The sequence below is a fragment of the Castanea sativa genome, chromosome 1 (assembly GCF_040712315.1).
Source record: "Castanea sativa cultivar Marrone di Chiusa Pesio chromosome 1, ASM4071231v1".
NCBI lineage: Eukaryota > Viridiplantae > Streptophyta > Magnoliopsida > Fagales > Fagaceae > Castanea > Castanea sativa.
The window spans coordinates 68,804,206-68,827,338 of NC_134013.1; the positions used below are offsets into that span (position 1 = coordinate 68,804,206).

The window sequence follows — 23,133 nt, forward strand, 5'->3', positions numbered from 1 at the left end:
TATAATTCTTTCTTTCTCACGAAAATGCACATATATAGGGACAACAAATATATTAAATAAAGATATGTATATTACTAACAGAGGAGCCATGCTAGTACCAATAAATGGCCACAGGAATGACCGAGATTCAAACCCCCATCAAATTCAAACTACTAATATTAGTTATTGGATGAAAGAATTTATCAAAACTATGCAAATTACCTCGTTAATCAAGCAATAAAGATGGTACAGTGAAAAGTCAACGTGGTCCTGATAGAATTGAAGGAAATAATGAAGAAGCAGCAACAATATGCACTTCCTGGTTTTCAACTCCAGCTCTCATGTTTGGTAAAGATGGATTGGAGAAGAAATAATCTAGGTCAGATTCAACATTCACGGCACCCTCTAAGACCTTAACCACCATAGACATGGAAGGCCTCTTTGTGAAATCATTTTGCAAACACCATGCTGCAACTCTCATCATATTCACAACTTCACCTCCTTGTAATTGCATATCTTCACTGCACTTATCAACCAAATCCAGCAATCGATCCTCCTCAATATTTTTCCTAAAAAGATTAAGTAGATGCATTGCTTCCTCTGGCTGAGAGTGATCTATATTTCTCCTTCCACACAAAATCTCCAAGAGTACTACTCCAAAGCTATAGACATCTACATTTTCTGTAATCACTGAACTCAATTATTCTGGAGCCATATAACTACGAGTCCCTCTCATGTTTGTCACAACTTGACTTTGGTCATGGTCAATTAATTTAGACAACCCAAAATCAGAGACTTTTGCATTAAAATTCTCATCTAAGAAGATATTATGTGGTTTTATATCCAAGTGAACTATCTTTTGTTTGCAATCCACGTGCAAAAAAGATAGTCCCCTTGCAATTTCAATGATAATCTTCTTTCTAAGTTTCCAATCAAGCAACATCTCAGAATTTTTGTGAAATACCCATCTATCTAAAGACCCATTAGACATGTACTCATATACAAGGAGCCTATGATATTTCTCAGCACAAAATCCAATTAGTCTTACCAAATTGATAGGATGGATGCTGCCAATTGTTTCAACCTCTGCCAGAAATGATTTCTTGATTTGACTAAAACCATCAAGACGCTTCACAGCAACTTTTGTGCCATTAGGTAGAGTCCCTTCGAAAACTGTGCCAAATCCTCCCCCACCGATCTCATTATTGAAATTTTCTGTTATTGCTAGCAAATCATCATAAGAGTATCTTGTGGGCATCCCTGGAATATGATCCAAATAATACTCCTCAACTTCATCTGCATTTTCCTTTTTCCAAAACAGTAAAGTAAAGATTCCAATTAAAAGAAACATAATAACCAAAGATCCGAGGCTAGATCCCACTATTATTTGTTTCTTCTTTTTATGGTTTGTTTGTTGTCGAGGAGGAACTGAACTTGAGACATTTTGGACCTTAACGTAAACTTTAATGTCAGTATTATCTTGATCAATGGCCATTAATGAAAAAATTTGGGACAGTAAATAGCAATTCCCTACACGTTTGCTTGAATTATAAAAAGCAGCTTTGCACGAACAATCTTTAAAGCAAGCCTGTTTACAACTATCTAAATTTACATGTTGGAGGTCGGGATTTATACTTGGGGGGTCTTGAGTGAAGGGAAAGTAAGTAATGTTGTGGAGCTCCAAAAGAATGTGATTTTTGGAAGCATCACAAGACAAGGGAGTAATCAGGGAGCAACCACGGTCAGGTTGGCTTTCTTCGATGGGCTGAAAATATTTTGTTGCATTTATAGGTCTTGGACAAGTACACTGGCCGTCCGTACAAATACCATAATTGCCGCAAACTCTAGGGAAACCACAGGATGTAATATTAGTTTTGAAAACATCTTGTACTTCTCCCCAATATATAGCAAACACTTTCAATTGTCCATTGTCAGCCCCAAGTCTCATATACCGATTTGAGAAGTTTGCTGAAGGAAATGGAATAACTAAACTTCAACTTAGATCGCTGGAGATATATAATCTATCCTTCAGGAATTGAACATAACGGGTATTATTTACTGCTAAAGTAAAATAGCGTTGGGGGGGAATAGAATTGATATAAGCAAAAAACCCTTGCCTGGTGACATGAAGCGCAAACAATCCCCCTAGACTAGTAAGTTGCTGTCCTGGCACCAATTTTTGCCCAACAAGCAGCGTGTCAGTTGGGTGATCAAAAGACTGCCAAACTGTTGCACTCTTGTCATCCAAGAGCTGGAGGTTGCACATGTCGGTGAAGTTTAGGCCAGCCACTGATTTGCTGAAGATGTTTGTGGACCACACTGTAGTTACATTAGCATCTTTTAACACCAAACCTTTTTCTGAAGTAAGCTGCAAAGTCATTGCATTAATGCTTTGGTTAGCAGACCATACTACTTTTGGACTATCAGATTTCAAAATATTGCCAGATTCGTAATAAAGAGAGAAAATGGCAAAGAGATGACTGTTGCACGACGTTTGATTACAGATGAAGCCACAACCACAAGCACCGTAAACTTCATTGGAGAATCCACTTAAAAGTATGATTCTTGCAATTGATCCATCATCGAATTTCACAGAATCAGGAGCGGAAAGACTGTTGGTCCATGAAGTAGAAGCGTTTGGAGTCAGATAACTGGGAGCTGGCAAGGCTGTGACTAGGGCTGGACAAGAAGGTGTTAGAAAAAGAACAAGGTAAAGAAGAACACCCCAGCTTATACACATTGTCTGTAAAGTAAAACAGAGTCTTAGAATCAAGAAAGGTCTAGTGGAAAGAGAGACTATTATTCTTTAGTATAACTATAGAATTCCTTCTGTTCCGCTTAAAACCTTTATTTTAAGGACTGGACTGTACGTCGAGCATAGTTTATGTAATTTCCTGGACCCTTCCCTGGTTGCCTCGCTTTAACGTCTTGACGAGAAAAGTTGTTTGGTTGACCTACATGTCGACAAGCAGCAGAAGCAGGATTTTAATTTAGAGCACACGTACGGCTTCGTTCAACTTAAGCAGTACGGCTGATATGGTGATATTAATATAGAATTCCACCGTTTTATAAAAAAAATTTATAATTTGCTCAAAAAAAAAAAATTTATAATGAATCATTATTTTTTACATGGTTATTATAACAATTTTGCAAATATGCCTCCCTTTAGCTCAATTGATGTGAGTGATTTTGAGTCTTGGCTGTGTAAAATTCAGGATTTTTTTTAATTTTAATTTTGCATTTTTTAATGCAAAGGCTCTTAGTGACAAGATTTAATTATCTTAACCCCAATCATTCCTCATAGATTGATGCTTACATCACAACTGTGTTATAAAATGATGTGATAACAAGCCTGATTGTTGTTACTTAAACAGCAAACTACTTTCATCACATTAGAATACATTACTTACACTATTACACACCTTTAACATGATTTCTACCGTTAGATAATTGATAGAAAATAGTAATGTGGCTAACCGTTAAAATAAAATATTATTTTCTTATCACATAAATCGACCCCTAGATTGCCACATTAGCATAACTAAAAAATAAAAAAAATTAATAAAAAAATTATAAGTGAACCTCAGGCAAGCATGTGAGGCTCAATTTGGGATCAAAATCCCTATCAGTAGCACAATTTCATCCTCAGCCTATAGGTAAAAAATCTCTCTCTCTGGAAAATAGGTTTCATCTTCTGCCTTCAAATTGTGGCAAGACCGACCTGAATGTTCTATAAGCATTTTCCCCTAGGAAATTAAAGCAAACCTGGGAGCAAGGTTGAACTACTTTAGGTTGAAAAATCAAAGGAAGACTTGTACTTAGACTTTGAAAAGTATAGTTTCTCATGTTATAGTTAGACTATTAAACTTAGTCTAGTCCATTTATTGGTTGCATGAATCCAATAAGATATGTTGACATTAGTCTTTTTCTTTATAATGAATCATTATTTTCATTCTCTTACTTGGAGTTGGTGGTATTACTAGACTTTTTTTTCCTTCTTATTTAAAGATAGTTTCAACCTAGTCTTTATTCTTTATTCATTTATTGTGTTTTGGACTTTAGAGCATTTACATTAGCTTATGCAAAAAAATTTGTCTACTTTAATATAATAACATATTTTTTCTATTTTATATATTCACTTTTCAAAACAGCTCACATCAAATTATCTATATTATACTACAATTTTATTAAAATATTAATTTTTCTTGATTTTTTAATTTTTTCTCTTTCATCGTATATAGCAACCACCATCTATTCTCTTCTTTTATCATTGGGATATGTAAAGAAAAAAAAAACATTAGATGCAAAATGAATAGTGTTAGTGTAAATTTATATGGTTATTCTAGCAATTTTCCAAATTGACACATTTTTAGCTTGATTGATGTGGATGATTTTGAGTCTTAGATGTGTAAATTAAAATTGAGAAATTTTTTTTATCTTGCATTTTAATGCAAATGCTCTTAGTGACAACATTTAATCGTCTTAACCCCAACCATTCCTCATAGATTGATGCTTACATCAAAACTATGTTACAAAAAGATGTGATAACAAATCTGATTGATGTTATGTAAACAAAAAACTACTCTCATCATATTGGAATGCATTACTTATATCATTGTATACTTTTGGCATGATAGTTCTTCCACAAGTATAAGTTATTGTAAGGTGAATGAGTAAAAGTCGGAGTTCAAATCTCTAAGAAAGAACTTTACGCACACATGTTGGACTAGAGTAAGATTTCTATTTCAAATAAAGAAAAAAATGCATTACTTATAACAAATTATGGTTTTACATCTATTTATTATTATAATTGTTATTAATTTTTGAGTTATGTTTACTAATTACGATTCGGGGTAAATTACTTATTTGGTTCTCAACTTTTATGTTATGTGTCAATTTAGTCCCTAAACTCTGAAATATGTCAATTTGATTCTTAACCTTTTGATATTATGTCAAAATGATTTCTACCATTAGGTGATTAATGGAAAATGCTGACATGACTAGCAGCTAAAATAAAATATAATTTTCTTGTCACATAAATTCATATCTTTATGAGTTTGGCATTGGCTTTTAGCTTTTATATACAACTTTTTAAAACCTTACTTTTTCTGTTTTTTCTCACTTTTTAAAAAAATTTCAAGATATAAATATACTTTAACACACTTTCAACAAAAATTTTTCAGTAAAAAGATAAATAAGTTGTTCCCAAATGAATAGCTAGATTGCCACATCAGCATAACGTAAAAATACTTGAGGCTCAATTTGGGATCAAAATCCCTAAGAGTAGCACAATTTCATCTTTAGCCTATGGGCAAAATCTCTCTCTCTCTCTCTCTCTCTCTAAAATAGGTTTCTTTTTCAGCCTTTAAATTGTGGGAAGGCCGACCTGAATGTTCTATAAGCATTTTCCCCTAGGAAATTAAAGCAAATGTGGGAAGACCGACCTGAATGTTCTATAAGCATTTTCCCCTAGGAAATTAAAGCAAACTTGGGAGCACAGTTGAACTACTTTCGGTAGAAAAATCAAGGGAAGACTTGTACTTAGACTTTGAAAAGTAGTTTCTCATGCAATAGCTAGGCTTCATTTTCTTTAATAAGGGACCACCAGTTTTTAAGGCTTCATGCACTTTTAAGTCCTCTCTTCAGCAACCTCTAGCAATAATATTGTGCAACTCTGTCCCATTTGAAGTTTGATTGGATCTATTTTAATTGATTTTGGATTTTGGACAGTGATCACCCAAAAGATCCCACTCTTGCAAAACACATAATGCAAAGATACAAGAAAGTTTTATAAGAATATCCATACACATTCACTTAAAGCAAGTACAAATGTTAAATATCCAAGCTCAAATTGAAATTTTATTGTCACCTCCAGCCTACAAGACAACAACAACAATATTAGATAAAGAAATAGATATTAGTATCAGCGGAGCCACACACTGAGCATCCACATCAGTATGTGCAAAAAAATTTCTATTTTGCACATCTAAAACCTACTTTTTTCTATTTTACACACCTAGTTTTACAAAACACCCACATCAATTTGTCTATTATACACATTTATTCAAATAAAATATTCATTTCTTTAACATTATGAACGTGAGAGTGAGGTGAGAAAGGAAATGAGAAAAAGAGAGTGAGGAGAGAGAAAAAAAGAATAAAAAAATTATTTACACGGTGAACAGTAACCATGTATATATGCACAGTTACTGTTCATTTACAAGACCATTGTGTATATTTAGACATTTTTACAAAGATTGATGTGGAAGGTTTTTTAGGTTAAAATGTGCAAAATTGAGCACTTTTTGTATTTTAGAAAACTATTCACAAGCTGGTGTGGATGCCCAATACCAATAAATGGCCACAAAAATGACCAAGATTCAATCCCCCATAAAATTCAAACTACTAATATTAGTTATTAGGTGATAAAATTTATTAAAACAATGCAAATTACCTCATTAGTCAAGCAATAAAGATGGTATAGTGAAAAGTCACCATAGTCCTGATAGAACTGAAGGCAATAATAGAGTAACAACAAGAATATACTCGTCCTGGCTTTCAACACCAGCCCTCATGTTTGGTGAATATGGATTTGAGAAGAAATAATTAATCTAGGCTAGATTCAACATTCTCAACACCTTCTCAGACCTTAACAACCATGGACATGGAAGACCTCCAAACACCATGCTGCAATCCTCATCATATTCACAACTTCAACTCCATGTAATTGCATATCTTCAGTGTACTTATCAACCAAATCCAACAATCAATCTTCCTCAATATTTTTCCTGAAAAGATCAAGTAGATGCATTTCTTCCTCTGGCTGAGAGCAATCCAAATTTCTCATTCCATACAAAATCTCCAAGAGCACTACTCCAAAGCTATATACATCTACTTTTTCTGTAATCATTGAACTCAATCATTCTGGAGCCATATAGTCAGGAGTCTCTCTCATGGTTGTCACAACTTGGTTTTGGTCATGGTCAACTAGTTTAGACAACCCAAAATCAGAGACTTTTGTATTAAAATTCTCATCTAAGAGGATGTTATGTGATTTTATATCCAAGTGAACTATCTTCTATTTGCAATTCTCATGCAAATAAGTTAGTCCCCTTGCAATTTCAAGGACAATCTTCTTTTTATGTTGCCAATCAAGCAACATCTCTAGATTTTGGTAAAATACCCATCTATCTAAAGACCCATTAGACATGTACTCATAAACAAGAAGCCTATACTACAACAAATTAGACTTTTTTCAAGGGTCAAAACCCCTAAAAAAAGTATTAAAAAACCTTGAAAGAAGTTATTTTAAGAGTCCAACCGACCCTTGATAACCTTTGAAACATATACCGTCGAAAAAGAAATTTTGAGAGCCTTCGTGCCCCTCAAAACAAGTGCTCTAATCTTATTTTGAGGGTCAAGAGACCCTTAAATAACCTTTTACCAAGGTTTAAAAGATTTATACTTACAACCCTTGATAAATAAGGTTATTTAAGAGGTCTCTTGACCCTCAAAATAAGATTTTATTTTATTTTTAAAAAAAAACCACAATCATGCACTATATATATATACACACATTCATGAAGTTAGACATGGTAGCAAGTGATGGCAAATTGATGCCAACTATAAACCTGTCAATTGATTAAGAAAGCTTAAAACAAGAAATTAAAGGACTGCACAAGAACCCAAATACACAAAGTGAAAAGTATCAACAATCCTGTATGATCAAACAATCATTAGGGGAGAGAAGCATCTATAAAATCCCCCCAGAAAATTTCAATATATCATAGCTTTAACAGACACACAGGTCTAGGCCTATCACTTATCAGTTTAGCAGAATCAAAAACTACACAAATCCCTCAATGATTCTTATAAAGGTATCTGAAAGTCCACTATGCAGCAACAATGGAGAACCATAAGAAATCATCACTGGGAACTGGCAGTCCTCTTTAGACGGATCATCATCAGTCACAATAGCCAAACCAGAAAAATCACAAGAATAATTTGATCGGCTACAAGCATAACAGATGTTGTAATGCTGCTTGTTGAGCTGAAACAGAGGAAAAAATAATTATTACTTGAAAGTTTATTATAATGGTAGACCCTTAAGGTGATCAAATGAGGAATAAATGTAGATCATATATTGACATAGGAAACACTAGCTGACTATTGATAATAAGATAACAAGAAGACACACATTACAAGCTGATTCACCATTAGGAATGTGTTGCATAAGTTTGCAACTGATGAACACAATGTATGGATGTGAGTAGCAGTTAACAACAACAACAACAACAACAACAACAACAACAACCAATATCTAGTCCCAAAACTTTGGAGTCGGCTATGGAGCCTCGACAAACTAATCAAGGTTGGCCATATGTACGAGTAGCATTTAACAATTATCTCATATTAACATAATAGTTTTATATTTATGGAATGATAAAAATATAAAAACCCATATTGTGATTGGCATAATGTGATTGGCATAATGTGATTGGCTGAATTTACACTTTGAACACAACCACAGGCAATTGTGAGTTACAAGCTAAACTAAAATCTATGATTGTGAATTGTGAAAAGCTAAAGTCCCAAAAGAGTACATATTTGTAACTATAATGAAGTAACACAATGAAGAAATTGGACGATTAAAAGTAAAACTACAAGAAATAGTCAAGACTAAAATCCCTAAGAAATGGAACAAAGAAATTGAAGAAGACCTTTAAGAGGAAAGAGAAGTTTGGGTCGTCACAGCCACCTTGGGGCTGAAGGTTTGTGAGATTCTCAAGCTTCGCAGTGATCTTCATAATGTGATTGGGCTTTTACTTTCATTCTAGAGCCTAGCCCATGAATACAACTTGGGGTTTGTAAAGTTTAAAAATATATTATTTAAAATCAACTATATTTTAAACTGTTATTTTAGGGTAAAAGCTGATCTCTATATTGGGTGCTACGGGTTGAATATATATATATACCTACCTAATCTTGTATACCTAACAGAGGTATAAGTAGATAATTATTGACTTATACAAACTTGATTATTATATAGATTAAAATTGGAACGATACTAGCAAAATTTTGGAAATTGGAATTTACACAGAAAACGGATTGGAGAAGTGACCTACCAAAAGAAAATTAATGCTTGAGTGACATCATTCGACTTGATCATGATCAAGAAAGTGTGTTTTTTTATTATTTTTTTATTGCAAATCAAGTTAGATCAAAGCTCAATTTGGTCAAATACTAGATATTGAAGATGTTGGGATGACGTGGGACTTCTTGTTCCCCCTACCTCTATAATTTCTGAGTCAGTATATAGGCTTCTATAACTCCTCATCAATCTTTCTAGATAAATCCCACTTCCCATCATATTCTAAATACTAAATAGTAACTTTCTTTCCATTAGGAAGGAAATGAGTGAATAGTGGAAAGGTAATTGTGTTAAGGATCATTATCTAGTCAAGCACAAAAACAAACTCTTCAGGGAGCACAGCGTGGGAAACTCAAATGTTCAACATTTTTGAACTCAAGTGTCATACACTAACATAAAATTGGTTCATATTGATGTCGTTGATGCTTCTGAGTGGAAAAAAAAAACTATTCAAATAGGGAGAAACAGAACAATTACTGATATTCATACTTCAATAGAGAATAAGCAAGGCAAACATTGTCACTCAAATAGTTAATCCAACCACCAAAATGGCTTTCCACCTCCAAGGCAGACCATCCTTTTCTCACAATTTCCCCCCAAAACATAAATAATAATAATAACTTAATTGCACGAGCAAAGAGGAAAAAGGAATCAAAATTAAAAATTGGTAACGCATACCTGTTGCTCAGGAATCAACTCCTCCAGCTGAGAACGTAGGTCCTGCACAGAAAAAATGACTAGTATGAGCGAGGCTACTTATGGTAGAAAAGGCTTTAAAAGAATAAGCTATAACGCCCAAACACGAGCAATTGTAAATCAATAACAGCCAATGAGCTCCAGCTCAAAAGGCACTTTCTTCTTCCAAAATATCTGGATAATAACTTTGATCAACAACACCCCTTGAGGTATGGTACAAAAAGTTGAGAACTTTGATACACAGGCATGTAGAAAATAAGTACAAGTTAAAGCAGTTATCATATATAGAGTAGTTAAACATACAGAAATTGTATGAAAATAGAATTAAAAGCTGTAAAAATCAAATCTTTTTTTTATTGATAAAGTCACACACACAAGCATGTAGTAGGTGTTGAACTCACAATGTGACCCTATATACCAGTGAGAATTTTAATTAGTGCAGAGATATGAATCTGAGAAATGGGTTTGGTTTGGTTTGGTGCAGTGAATTGTATAGAGAGAATGAAATGAAAAAAAAAAAAAAAAAAAGAGAATACAAGATCAGAGGAGGAGGACTGTATTTGAAGCCATCTGACTGAATCTTTGAGACTTGGCTGCTGCCCTTTTCTTGAATCCACAGAGATAACATAAATTTAGACAATTCTTTCTAAAAAATAATTTTTAAAAAGAAACCAGCAAATTAAAAATAGCAACTTATTGAGAAGTTGATAATTTTTATTTTTTTTTTCTTCTTAAATTGAGAAGTTGCATTTTTTCTTGGGAATCTTTTTAAATTAAATTAGATTTTGGTGGATTTTGGTGGAGGTTGCCATGATGGTCTAGTTGAGAAGGAGGGAATGTTGGTGTTCAAAGAAGGAAGTTGTGTATCCATCAACTCATCTAAGGGGTCTCTTATTCTGTCATTTCCATGGTTAGACTCTATTGTAGCTAGGGAGTTAACAGGGGTTTGGGGCACAGTTTGTGGTTCAAAGGGTACTTATTGTTACAACTTACAAGAATGATTGCACACCTAGTTGGAATACTTGTCTGTTACGTTGGAGCCACAGGCCCATTGGATTGGACACACGATTTTGCCATGGAAGATTCAACTTGTGAATAGGGATCATTGATGTGCGGTTCTATTTGATTCATTCGAGAATAAGGCAGCCTCATCCTGAACAACACAAGGAAGCGAGTATGGCGTTAATGAGTTGCAACACGGTTGTAGGATTGGTTCATAGTGAGGTAGTGAAAATGCTTGATCTAGAGGAACATCCCATTGTGTATCTATAGTGGATCTATTAATTATCTATGTACTAATGTACATAATAGTGTAAATTTTATACTGGCTTTTAACCTATCATAGATTCATAGGCCTCATCTTCTTTCTGGAGTTTGAGAACGATTGTAAAACCTTGTTGATGGCATTGCGACACTCGATCTGGCAGCCGGAGCAAACAGAGGATGGTAATGTAAAAATAAATGTGAAAAAGGATGGTCCAATTCGTGAAGTTCTAACAGAAACTCACCCACCCAACTAATATCATTCATAATTTACAACCCCAAAGTTCCATATACAACACAAATAGATAAGGCAATTACAGATCACCCTGTCTAGTGCCTGAATATGATAAAAATGTTAGCCTGACACCATTGAAGAGCACAGAGGTGGTAGTTGAGGATATAAAATCCATTATGTTAATGGTGGGCACAAGAAATTTAAAAATAATATTCAAGTTTGTTTTAGGCTTCTTTCCAAATTTATTATCATGACATTATTGCACAAGGAGAGGGAGTTAGATGGGGCTGTTTACTGGTTTTAGAGGAAGAAATTGAGATATTGAAACAAAAAAGCATTATTAGGATTCTACTAGGATTATTAGCATTATTGAAAAAAGTAGTGTTCCTTACTTTAATAATGCGCACAATCACATCACAAACTCAAAGCTTTGGAGTACCGACTAGCTAGCTGGCAATTTCAGTACCTTCAACCTTGGAATACATGAGAAAATCTACTACCACAATTTATCTTATGTTACAAAATCAGAGAAAACATTATATATTCATGTATAAGTGATAAATAACTACTCATAATTTATCACATTATAGTTATAGTAAAAAATTGTAAAATTGTGTATAGTACTAAAACTGCTCAAAATTGTGTATCAGTTCTGTATGAAGTGTGGTAAAAGTTGGCATTAAAAAATCACACAATCTGTTAAAGTTGATGATGTAATTGACACTAGAGACGCAAGGACTCAAAGCAAAGACAATGCAACTACAGGGCATTATGGCAGAGTTCACATTGCAGGTGCAGGGTGACATGAGCTGAAAAATTATGACATAAAATGGAAGGTACGACACGGGTACAACACGGGTAGGGCACCCTAAATGAAGTGTCTGTGCTTCCTAGTTGTTTTACTTCTTCATCTGTCTCTTTACTCTCTCTCTCCCTCTTTCTTTTGCACTCATATATATATATATGAAAAACAATCGACTAGTATATACATGGAAAACAATCGACACGGTATAGGTTCATCTCAAACTACATTACTAAATCCAACTCAGTACTTTCACTACAACCAAAATTGTTTTACATCAGTGTTTTCACATTAAAATCTGCTCACTAACACTTAAATCTAATTCATCCAAAGCAACTGAAAAATCCAATTACTCCAAAACCAAATAAACAAATACACATTTCGTTCAACACACAGATAAAGGAACTTACAGCCTAGTGAGATCCAAGAGATTAGTCACAGCAGTAGGGAAAGGTCCAACGATCGAAACCGCGTAAACTTCTCTGCAAAAATTGAATCCAATTTAGCTCAAAAACAAGCTCCTAATTACACAATCACATTCTACAAAATTCGAATAAAAAAAAAAATTCATCAAATTGTGAAAATTCCAAAAAGAGACAAAGAAAGAATCAATATTAACATAATTCTATAAACAAACACACACAAAGGTTCAGATCAGTTCTGTATGAAGTGTGGTAAAAGTTGGCATTAAAAAAATCACACAATCTGTTAAAGTTGATGATGTAATTGACACTAGAGACGCAAGGACTCAAAGCAGAGACAATGCAATTACAGGGCATCATGGCAGAGTTCACATTGCAGGTGCAGGGTGTCTTAACAAGGTTGAAGATCAACATAGCAAACTTGGAAGGAATTCAATAACAGCAGAGCATAGTTGGGCTAGCAGTGAGCTATTGGAAGTTAAATTCTCATCCAAAATAACCTAAAAATAATGCTTACTAACCAGATAGGTTGTATGGTAAGATTTAAAAAATAATAATAATAATAATAATAATAACCACATGTGGTAATTGTAATTTTTAAAATTAAAAAAAAAAAGACATTAATGTTTACCCTAAGAAATATCAAAGACCTAATCTGCTTAGCTAACCGTACTAAATAATCCCCAAATTATGCATATCCAGATGCTAAAGCGTAACTTCAATGAGGCATACAAGCACTTATATGTACATACATAAACATATTTATACAAAAACCCTGTTCAATATGTGATAAAAAGCTTACAAAATTAAACCCTGATCGCTAAATTCAAAGCCGCATTTAAGTTGAAACTTTTAGAAAACAAAGGTAAAAATAAAAAAAAAAATTATTAAACAAAAATTAATCCATGTAACAATCAAATTTAGAAATAGAAAAACAAAGGAATAGAGAAAAAAAACCCAGAAGCCAAACCTTTCCAATGTTTGACGAAGATTTGCCCAAATTGATAAAACCCTGAAACTTGTAGAAAACAAAAGGCAATAAGTCCATTAATAAACAAAAATTGATCCAACCATCAAAAATAACAATCAAAATTGAAAAGCAAAAGAATAGAGATATTAAAGATTTCAATCTAATCGTTAACAATCCACTACTAAATAAAACTAGAATCAGGTAACAATCAAATTTAAACAAAGAAAGAGAGGACTTGAAAATGGCAGATAAGAGGGCATAGGAATAGTCATGATTAGGGACTTAGGGTTAAGGTTTATTTATAGGAGATGAAGAAGAGGCTAGCTGAGAAACGGTGATCGGAGCTGAAATGAAATCGGCAAAGAGATGAAGAGTCACAAAATGGAGATGAACTCGTACCTAATCGGAGCTATGCGATTACGTACAAAATCGATGATCGTCGAGCTCTATGAGATCTCCATGATCGACGAGCTATGAGATCTCCATGCTCTGCGATTTCTATGCTCTGAGAGTGACATTTTGTTTATATCAACGAAGCTCTGTGTTTTGTTAATTTTGTTAATTTGTTTTAAATTTATTTAATACGGCTATAGTTTTAAATGTCGTTGTGGGCTTTCTGCAAGGGATGAAAATTTTGTTGTGGGCTTTTTTCAAGGGCTGAAAATTTTGTAATATTTTACCAAGGGTTGTTGGCTGAAAAAACTGGTGGGTTTTTTTTTTTCCATTTATTTCATGGGTGCTTTAACTTATTTTGAGGGACCAAATAACACTTGAAATAAAGTTTAGTAATAAAGCCTTCTGCATTTTTATTTATAGGTTGTATCGACAGATTTTAGTAAACCCTCGATAAAAAAGGGTTGAAATAACTACACTTTGTTGTAGTGCTATGACATTTCTCAGCACAAAATCCAATCAATCGGTCTCATCAGATTAATACAATGGATGCTGCGGATGCTGCCAATTGTCTCAACCTTTGACAAAAACAGTTATTTGATTTGATTGAAACCATGAAGACATTTCACCACAACTTTTGTTCCGTCAAGTAGAGTCCCTTCGAAAACTGTGCCAAATCCTCCCCCACCGAGCTCCTTATTGAAATTTTATGTTATTGCTTGCAAATCATCATAAGCATATCTTATGGGTAGCCTTGGTACATGATCCAAATAATACTTCTCAGCTTCATCTACATTTTTCTTCTTCCAAAATAGTAAAGCAAAGATTCCAATTAAAAGAAACATAAAAAGCAAAGATCCGAGGCCAGATCCCACTATTATTTGCTTATTCTTTTTATGGTTTTTTTTATTTTTTTATTTTTTATGTTGTTGTCTAGGAAGATCTGAACTTGAGAAATTTTGTACCTTAATGTATACTTTAAGGTTAGCATTATCTTGATCAATAGCCATCAGTGAAAACATTTGGGAGAGTAAATAGCAATTCCCTAAACTTTTGCTCGAATTACAAAAAGCAGCTTGGCATGAACGATCTTTTAAGCAAGCCTATTTACAACTATCTAAATTTATATGTTGGTGATGTGGATTTATACTTGGGGGGTCTTGAGTAAAGGGAAAGTATGTGATCTTATGGAGATCTAAAAGAATGTGAGTTTTGGAAGCTGCACAAGACAAGGGAGTAATCAGGGAGCAGCCATGCTTAAAATATTTAGGTTTGCTTTCTTCGATGGGCTGAAAATAGCTTGTTGCATTTATAGGTCTAGGACAACTACACTGGCCGTTCGTACAAATACCATAATTGCCGCAAACTCTAGGAAAACCACAGGATGTAATATAAGCAGTGGCGGAGCTGGGATTTTAATTAGTTTAAAGGTGGCAAAATTAAAAAGACGATATTAAAAGTGAAATTTATCTAAAAAACATTAATCAACAATAATAACAAATTAAATAAACAATTGTAAGCAAATATGAATATATTTCATATTATTAAAATAAATAAATAAAAACAACCAATTCATAGCTACTAAAAAATTTACAAACTAATGGAGTAAAAATACGATTAGTGTTAAAAAATATAATGAATAAATGTTTGAAATTATTTTTTGTGATTGGTGACATGCCAATTTGTAAGACATAAGTAGTAAAATTTGTAATATCTCTAGCATCGTTCAAAAATAAAATGCTGTGAAAAATATCATAAATAGTAAAAATGGTGTAAATAATGATATAAAAAAAATAGTGAAATAGGAGCAAGTTGCATGTAGGACAAGACAAAAGCAATGATTTGATCACTTTCAACAAGTAGAATTTTTTTTTTTTTCCCCTCCATGTGACTACTAATACAACAAAAATAAAATTTAGGAGTTAGGGGGGCAGGTGCCCCCCCTCGCCCCCCTCTGGCTCCGCCAATGAATATAAGTAGGGGTGTTTACCAAACCGCAAAAACCGCACCAAAACTGCTCACAAAAAGGCATAACCGCACTACACCGCAAGCAACAGTGAATTGCACTGCAAGCAACAGTGAACCACACTACACGACAGTTTGCGGTTTTATAATAAGAAAACTGCACAAACCGCACCATACCGCACCCTCATTATATATTAATATATTTATTTTTTAATATTAAATATATTAATAATAGTTTAATAACCCTAGTTTTCAAAAAAATAATAAACAGTTTAATAGCCCTAGCTAGTGTTGATTAGAAAAGTCAGTCAAAAATAAAGAAAAACTAGTTCAATAGTTTAATACTTGGCTTAAAATAAAGGAAAAAAAATCAGTTTTGGACTGGGTAGTAAAAACCCAAAATTTGAAAAATATTCTAGCTTCAAACTGCATCTTATACATTGTACCACACATGCAACTGCAAAAATGAGGTGCAGTATGGTGATGATTTTGGCTAAATTCTAAATCGCACCGCATCACACCACACATGTGATAGCAAAAATGAGGTGCAATATAATTATAGTTTTAGCTAAACCGCACCCGTAAAGTACAGTGCTAAAAATGACCCAAAACCACATGACCGCAAACACCTCTAAATATAAGTTTTGAAAACATCATATACCTCCCCTAATATATAGCGAACACTTTCACGTGTCCATTGTCAGCCCCTAGTCTCATATACCGATTTGAGAAGTTTGCTGATGGAATAACCGAACTTGAACTTACATCGCTGAACGTATATAATCTATCCTTCAGGAATTGAACATGACGGATATTATTTACTGCTAAAGTAAAACACAGTCTTGGAATCAAGAAAGGCCAAGTAGAGAAGGAAAGGGGGGTTGATTCTTTAGTACTATAACTTAACAATTGCTGCCGTCTGAAAACTGTAAATGATAAACTTCTTGTTGGCTGGTTGACTTTAGCCATACTATAATAACTTGACGAAAAAAGTTAATGTAATTTCATGGATCCTAATTTAGAGCAGAGCAGAGGCCTTCGTTCAACTTAAGCTGCACGCCGGACGTTAATAGAACGTCACCGTTTCAGTTAAGCGAAGCACTCGTAGCTGGACTGGAGTGCAATTCAATTCCAGTGGATTTTAGATGTTTTCCATTTTTTTAAATTTTTTAGATTTTTTAAATATATATATAAGAATTTTTTAGGAATGTACGGTGGTTATAAGAACAATCTTTTAAGCAAGCCTGTTTACAACTATCTAAATTTGTATGTCATGATCTGGATTTATACTTGGGGGTCTTGTGTAAAGGGAAAGTATACATGATCCATGATCAGAAATAATTACATCCGACTCGAATTGAAAGATTTATATTAAATATAAAAATAAATAAATAAATAAAACGTTATACACTGGAAAACCAAAGATGAATGTGGCTGGACCCTATCTTTTCCAAACAGTACAACCCAAAAAATCATATGAACTAGCTACTCGCTATATACACCACAAGTACAGACGGACCCATGTTTAGGCTTGGGGGGGCTAATGCGACACCCACCCCCCCCAACCCTTTGGAAAAAAAAATAGACTATGTATATTCTGCTTGAAATTGAATTTGTACCAAACAAAAATTAAACTCGGCCCCCCACCACAAGATCTTGCCCCTTAAAACCAAAAATAGCCCCGAATGGGTTGGGTCCTGTGAAGAGTAAGTTTGAACCTAAAGCGTAGTCTGTAGCAAATGGGTTGGGTCCTGTTAAGAGTAAGTTTCATCTTTCCCTCCGTTGGGTTATGTTTTGGGTTTTGTTTACTATATACAAATAATTAGCAAGAATGTTACTACTATATTAATATTTTAGTTTAGCATCTTTTTATTTTTTATTTTTTTTAAAGATGAAATGATAGTAGAGTTTATTTATATAGAAATCAAGTTATACAATGGGAAAGAGAAAAGAGGAACATTCTTTTAACCAAATAGTGACCTCGTCATTCTCTTTTGCAACACTTGCTAAGGTTAGAGCAGCACGATTACATCATAAAGGTAGACTAACAAAAGAAACAAAATAAAAATTACCACAAAGAAATTTAATGTCTTCAAGATCCAAGCTACTGCAAGAGAACAAATCTTCTCTTCAACGTTTTTGGATGCCCATAAAAATCAATAAAGTGCCAAACAACACCCTCTTGATTTATTGAGACATCAATATGATGTGGATTTTTTTGGGGTGTTTTTTTTTTTTTTTAGTTGAGAGAAACTTGGAGATGCCCAAAGCAATTAGGATTGAGAATTTTTCATGGAGAAAGGGGGGGTTGAGTACCAACCCCAGTGATGGGAAAAGCCGAATCTAGTTTTGTCTTCTTAAAATGTGGTTCAAGCTGGCTATTCAGATCAGAGACTTTAGCAGGTCGTTTGGAAAGGAGAAATGTTGGATTGACAGAGTTTTTTGAATTTGAAATCCCTTTATTTCTTAAAACACGCTTCCATCTCTGAATGGAAGATTTTCTCTACTCCATATTTTCGGTGTTGACATCTGAACAGGATTCAATTTCAATATCCTCATAATTATCTCTAGGCTCTTCAATAGAATTTTTAAAATCTTTAACACTTATCTCCAAATTTGGACCACTACAATGTAGCACTGTAGAGTTTGAAAAAGATTCTTTGATAACCTCCCCACAATTAATGGCCTTATCATGGAGTGTTTGAGCACTATAAGGAGACTCCTTATATGTATCTTTAAAATCTAAAACTAATGAGGGAGTTACCTTATTAGGAGATATCTTGGATTGATCCAAATATTGAATCTGATCCTGAATAATCTGATAGGCCAAAAATGTATTGACCCATTGTGATGAATTAACCAATTAATTATTCAAGTGAATTAATTAGGTTCAATTACATGTAATAAGCATGGTAGCACAAACAAATCACCAAATAACTAAATGCAGCGGAAATTAAATTTGACACGGTGATTTGTTTACGAATGGGGAAAACCTCTGAGGCAAAAACCCCACCAGGTGATTTTAAGGTCATCACTCCCGAGAATCCACCATTATCAAAACAAACGGTTACAAGTAAATGAATCTTAGTACCTTATACCAACCTACAGTTGAACCCTTACCCCCATACCCAATTGGACTTGTTCTGTAGTGACAATCTCTTTCTTGTATTGCACTGCGCTCAGTACATGACTGACCAATTGCGCGGATCTCAATACGCGACTTTAATCACCAACTTGAAAAGAATGTTGGCTACAAAGTTTTTTTGGTCTTCAATAGATGAAGATCGTGAAGTTGCTTGGTCATAAAACCCTGTGGTGTACAAACACAACAGCTTCTTCAAGAACTAGGGCAAACTACGTTTCCCGTCATACTTCTGGAATTATGCTCTTGTGCAATTGTGCTCTCAGCTGTGTAACCTGATAAGGCTCTTAAAATAATCCTTATATATGTTTAAGGTTTTGAGAAAAGAAAGCCCAAACACATAATCACGAATTGGATGAAAAACAGTACAGAAAAACTGAGTTTTATAAACCTCGACAGATACCCTAGCTGTTGAGCTACTGTCGAGCCACAGGCTTGAATAGCTCTTTAAATCTCGATAGATGCTAGCTGTCGAGTTTTAATGAACAACACTTTTCACACTTGAATCTTGGACAGACTTGCATGACTTCAATACTTGGACTTGATCTCTTGTTCCTTGAAGTATTAGACACATCCTAGATCTACCCAATTACAAGTAAAGTGCGTTTTGTCAAAAGATTAGCTAATTACATAAAATGTTGACATATGTTCCTAACATCTAATCACATATGTCCTAACAATCTCCCCATTTGGCAATTTGTGACAAAACTACAACAACAAATGAACATATGAAAGGAGTTATTAGTCATTCAACTCATACTCACTTGTTAAGTACAATAAAATCTATTCTATTACAAACTCTTGAAAAACTTTGCAAAAAGAGAGTTCATGGCAAGTAGACTTTGACAACTTGTTTTTCTGAAACACTTAAACAAAATTCATCAAGGCATCTTTGTGTGAAATAGAATTAATAGATTGCATACAAAATATAAGAGATATGTGCATAAAGAGAAAAGAAATAACACATATAAGGGTAGGTGAAAAACATACATCAACATATAGATAAAGCAAATATAAGTACAATGTATGTCGAATGGTCACAAAACCTAAGGTACAAAAATAATGTATCTAAAAAAGAAAGAAAAGAAAAATATACATTAAAATCCTCACTACATCCCTTAAAATCAACACTCCCCCTAACAAAAATCCTCCTATACTAACTCTCCCCCTAACAATGACTACTTTCATGACCAAAACTAATCCCCCTTTTTGTCACGAGTGACAAAGGGTAAGAGTGTCAAGAAGACATTTCATTAGCATTGGAAGAGCTAGCATCATCCTCATCACCATCATCATCCTCATCCGTAGAAACCTCGAGAGTAGGAGAAGGTGAAGAAACGAAGCCACCCATGACCGCCTACTATCATGCAATACGACTTACATAGGTGTTCACCTGACACAACTCATCACAGATTCAGTCAAGGCGAGCATCCATACGCACAAGCTGTTCCATGATGTCCTCGAGAGTCACACCGCTTGTAGAAGAAAAGGGAGCAGATGTAGATGGTGCTGTAGGAGTTGGAGGAACCGTCGATACAAACTGCCTCGAACGTAGCTGCGCCTTGCTCCGTTTAATGGTAGCGGCATCTATGGGACAAGAGACATGGAAGTGGTCGAAAACAGGAGAAGGAACAAAGAAGTGGCATAAGATCCTCACGATAGCAGAAGGGAAAATGAGTTTATCACGGGTCACCGTATCCTTATACACATCTATGATGGAAAGGATAAAATGAGAGGGAAAATCAATGGTAAGATGCTCAATAAGGGACAACAAAAATCGAGCACGAGGCTCCGTAATAGAGTTATAGTGAGAAAAATGATGCAAAACAAATGTCATAACCATATTAATAAACCTAGGACCTTTGGCACACTACAACAAAATGTATTTTTAGTGACGAAAATTAGTGAGGAAATATTTTTCGTCGCTAAAAATACAGCTTTAGTGACGAAATATAAATTTCGTCACTAATAATGAAAAAAATTATAACATTTAGTGACGAAAAATAAATTTCGTCACTATTGTGATCTGAAAAATGGGCGCCACTGGAGGGAAACTTTGGCGCGAGTTTAATTAATCTATAGTGACAAAATATTTTGTCGCTAAAAGTTGAAATTTTTAGTGACGAAGTATTTCGTCACTGTAGGTATTGCTGTGGATAGTATTAGTGATGAAAATCTTTTCGTCGCTATAAAGAAGAATTAGCGACGAAAAATATTCGTTACTAAAAATAATAATAGTTTTGCACTTATATGTTTTTAGTGACGAAATCACAATTCATCACTAAAAATATGATTTAGCGACGAAATATGAATTTCGTCTCTCTTAACAAAGCCCGATCTTTAGTGACGAAACTGAAATTCGTCACTAAAAACCTAAAAGCCTAATTTCAATACCCAGCTAAACCACAAAACATTTCACTACCCAAGAGCCATTTTGGTCCAAAAAAAAAAAAAAAAAACAAGAGCCATGTGAAGCCACCGTTGTCGATTAAGCTCAACGGCGACGGTTCAGCTCTCCGGTTGTTGGCAGCGCTTCAAAGTCGCGATCGGCAACGGCTTAGCTCGTAGATCGCAACGCTTCAGGTCACCAATCGTTGGCGACGCTGAAGCGTCGTGATCGGCGAGCTGAAGCATCACCGATCGCTTCGCTTCAGGTCACCGATCGTTGGCGACGCTTCAGCTCGCCGGCGACACTTCATTTCGCAACGCTTCATCCTTCATCCGGCGACGCTTCATCAGACAACGCTTCTGGCGACGCTTCCGGCGACCCTTTGCCTTCCACCCAGCCGGCAACCCTTCGCCTCCCACCCCCAAGCCTGGGTATTTTTTTTTCCTTTTGAGTTAATTTGTTTTGTTAATTTTTGTTTAATGATTCTAGTTCCTTTGGGTATTTTTGTTTAATGATTCTAAATGCTTGATGCTAATTTTTTTGTTTAATGATTCTAGTTCCTTTGGGTATTTTTTTGTTTGATATAGTAATGGGTATATGCATTTTTGTTTAGTTTGGGTATTTGATATTTACTGTGTACTGGTTGTGAAGAAAGTTTCTTATATACGTACTTATCAATTGCTGTAATTCTTTTTTATTTCTATGGTTCTTATTGTTTGGATGATTCTAGTTTTGGATCCTCACTCTCTTGGTTTGGTTTCCACATTGATACCAGTGTTAGATATATGTAGTGTACAAGTTCCTATACATTAGGTGTAATGTATGAACTTAAAATGAGATTACCCATCTTCTAAATATTCTTGTGTTGATTATTGCTCAGGTAATGATACTCTGATTTCACAATGGGATTGTGTCCTCTGATTGTTATTTTACTCATCCTTAAGTGAGATTTCCTTTGTACTGTCTTCTCCCTCCGCTCTCCCATTGTTATACCTTGAGAGGAGATTTGTACCCAAACATAACCCATACATATTCAGAGTGTAGAGAGTATTTTGGAGTTTGGAAAGTGTAAGTGCCAAGAATGAGTTGACATAATACAATGAATTTGTAGAGGCGGGAACTTGAATCAAATAACCTAGCACAGTTAAAGAAGAAGAAAAAGACAAGGAACAATGAAGAATACTAGTCATCGGCCAAGGTTCAAGACAAATACTCACGTTAGATTGACCTCAAGAACGATTTGCTACAGTATTTCGCTTTCAGGGATTCTCAATGAACCTCTCTCCCCCCTCCCCCCCATTTCAGGAGGATCTCTTACATTATATAGCCTCTTTCAATTGAATTTTCTTTGTATATAGTTTGTAAAGGCTTTTGATGAATGCCCATTGGTGACATAATTTGAGGGCTTTCTTTTTTAGTATTGGTGACAAGGCTTTTGGTTGAATGTGATGACAAGGATAGTGATTGTTTAGGTTGCTGTGGGGGAATAGAAAGAGGCTTAGATCTATGAAAGTCAAAGACCAAAGCTTAGCCAAAATCTATATTTGCACATGAAAATAGAGTTGTGGGGGAATAGAGCTAGTGTCGTCAACTAATTGTATTATATTACACATGAAAATCTATAATTGCTTTCTACAACTTATACATTAGGAGTTGTGATTTTAATTTATTGGTGTGGCTACTCTTAATGCATTGTTAGAAATGTTTCTTATAACATAGTTAATGT

General features: G+C 34.5%; 1 protein-coding gene, 1 long non-coding RNA gene and 1 pseudogene across 2 annotated transcripts; all 3 read right to left on the reverse strand.

The window, feature by feature from the left end:
- Positions 1-141: 141 nt before the first annotated feature.
- LOC142641563 (G-type lectin S-receptor-like serine/threonine-protein kinase SD2-5) lies at positions 142-3,009 on the reverse strand (annotated as a pseudogene).
- Positions 3,010-7,659: 4,650 nt separating this feature from the next.
- Positions 7,660-11,499, reverse strand: LOC142616502 (uncharacterized). The gene is made up of 4 exons (XM_075789342.1): positions 11,408-11,499; positions 10,363-10,432; positions 9,809-9,850; positions 7,660-8,029 (listed from the first exon to the last, which is right to left on the reverse strand). Exons 1-4 carry the CDS (start codon positions 11,497-11,499, stop codon positions 7,826-7,828), a joined length of 408 nt encoding a protein of 135 aa, XP_075645457.1. The 3' UTR covers positions 7,660-7,825.
- Positions 11,500-11,796: 297 nt separating this feature from the next.
- LOC142622530 (uncharacterized) lies at positions 11,797-14,024 on the reverse strand. Its single transcript, XR_012841919.1, has 4 exons — positions 13,918-14,024; positions 13,519-13,560; positions 12,537-12,608; positions 11,797-11,817 (listed from the first exon to the last, which is right to left on the reverse strand). It is a non-coding gene; the product is annotated as an uncharacterized LOC142622530 (long non-coding RNA).
- Between the last annotated feature and the right edge of the window lie 9,109 nt (positions 14,025-23,133).

Excerpts from the sequence above, each read along its gene's own strand:
- LOC142616502 (XM_075789342.1), bottom strand. The coding sequence starts at position 11,499 with ATGGATTTTATATCCTCAACTACCACCTCTGTGCTCTTCAATGGTGTC. Across the intron at positions 10,433-11,407 it reads GGCACTAGACAGGGTGATCT|AAAAGGGCAGCAGCCAAGTC; the intron begins GTAATTGCCTTA and ends TGTGGATTCAAG. Across the intron at positions 8,030-9,808 it reads AGTTGATTCCTGAGCAACAG|CTCAACAAGCAGCATTACAA; the intron begins GTATGCGTTACC and ends CCTCTGTTTCAG.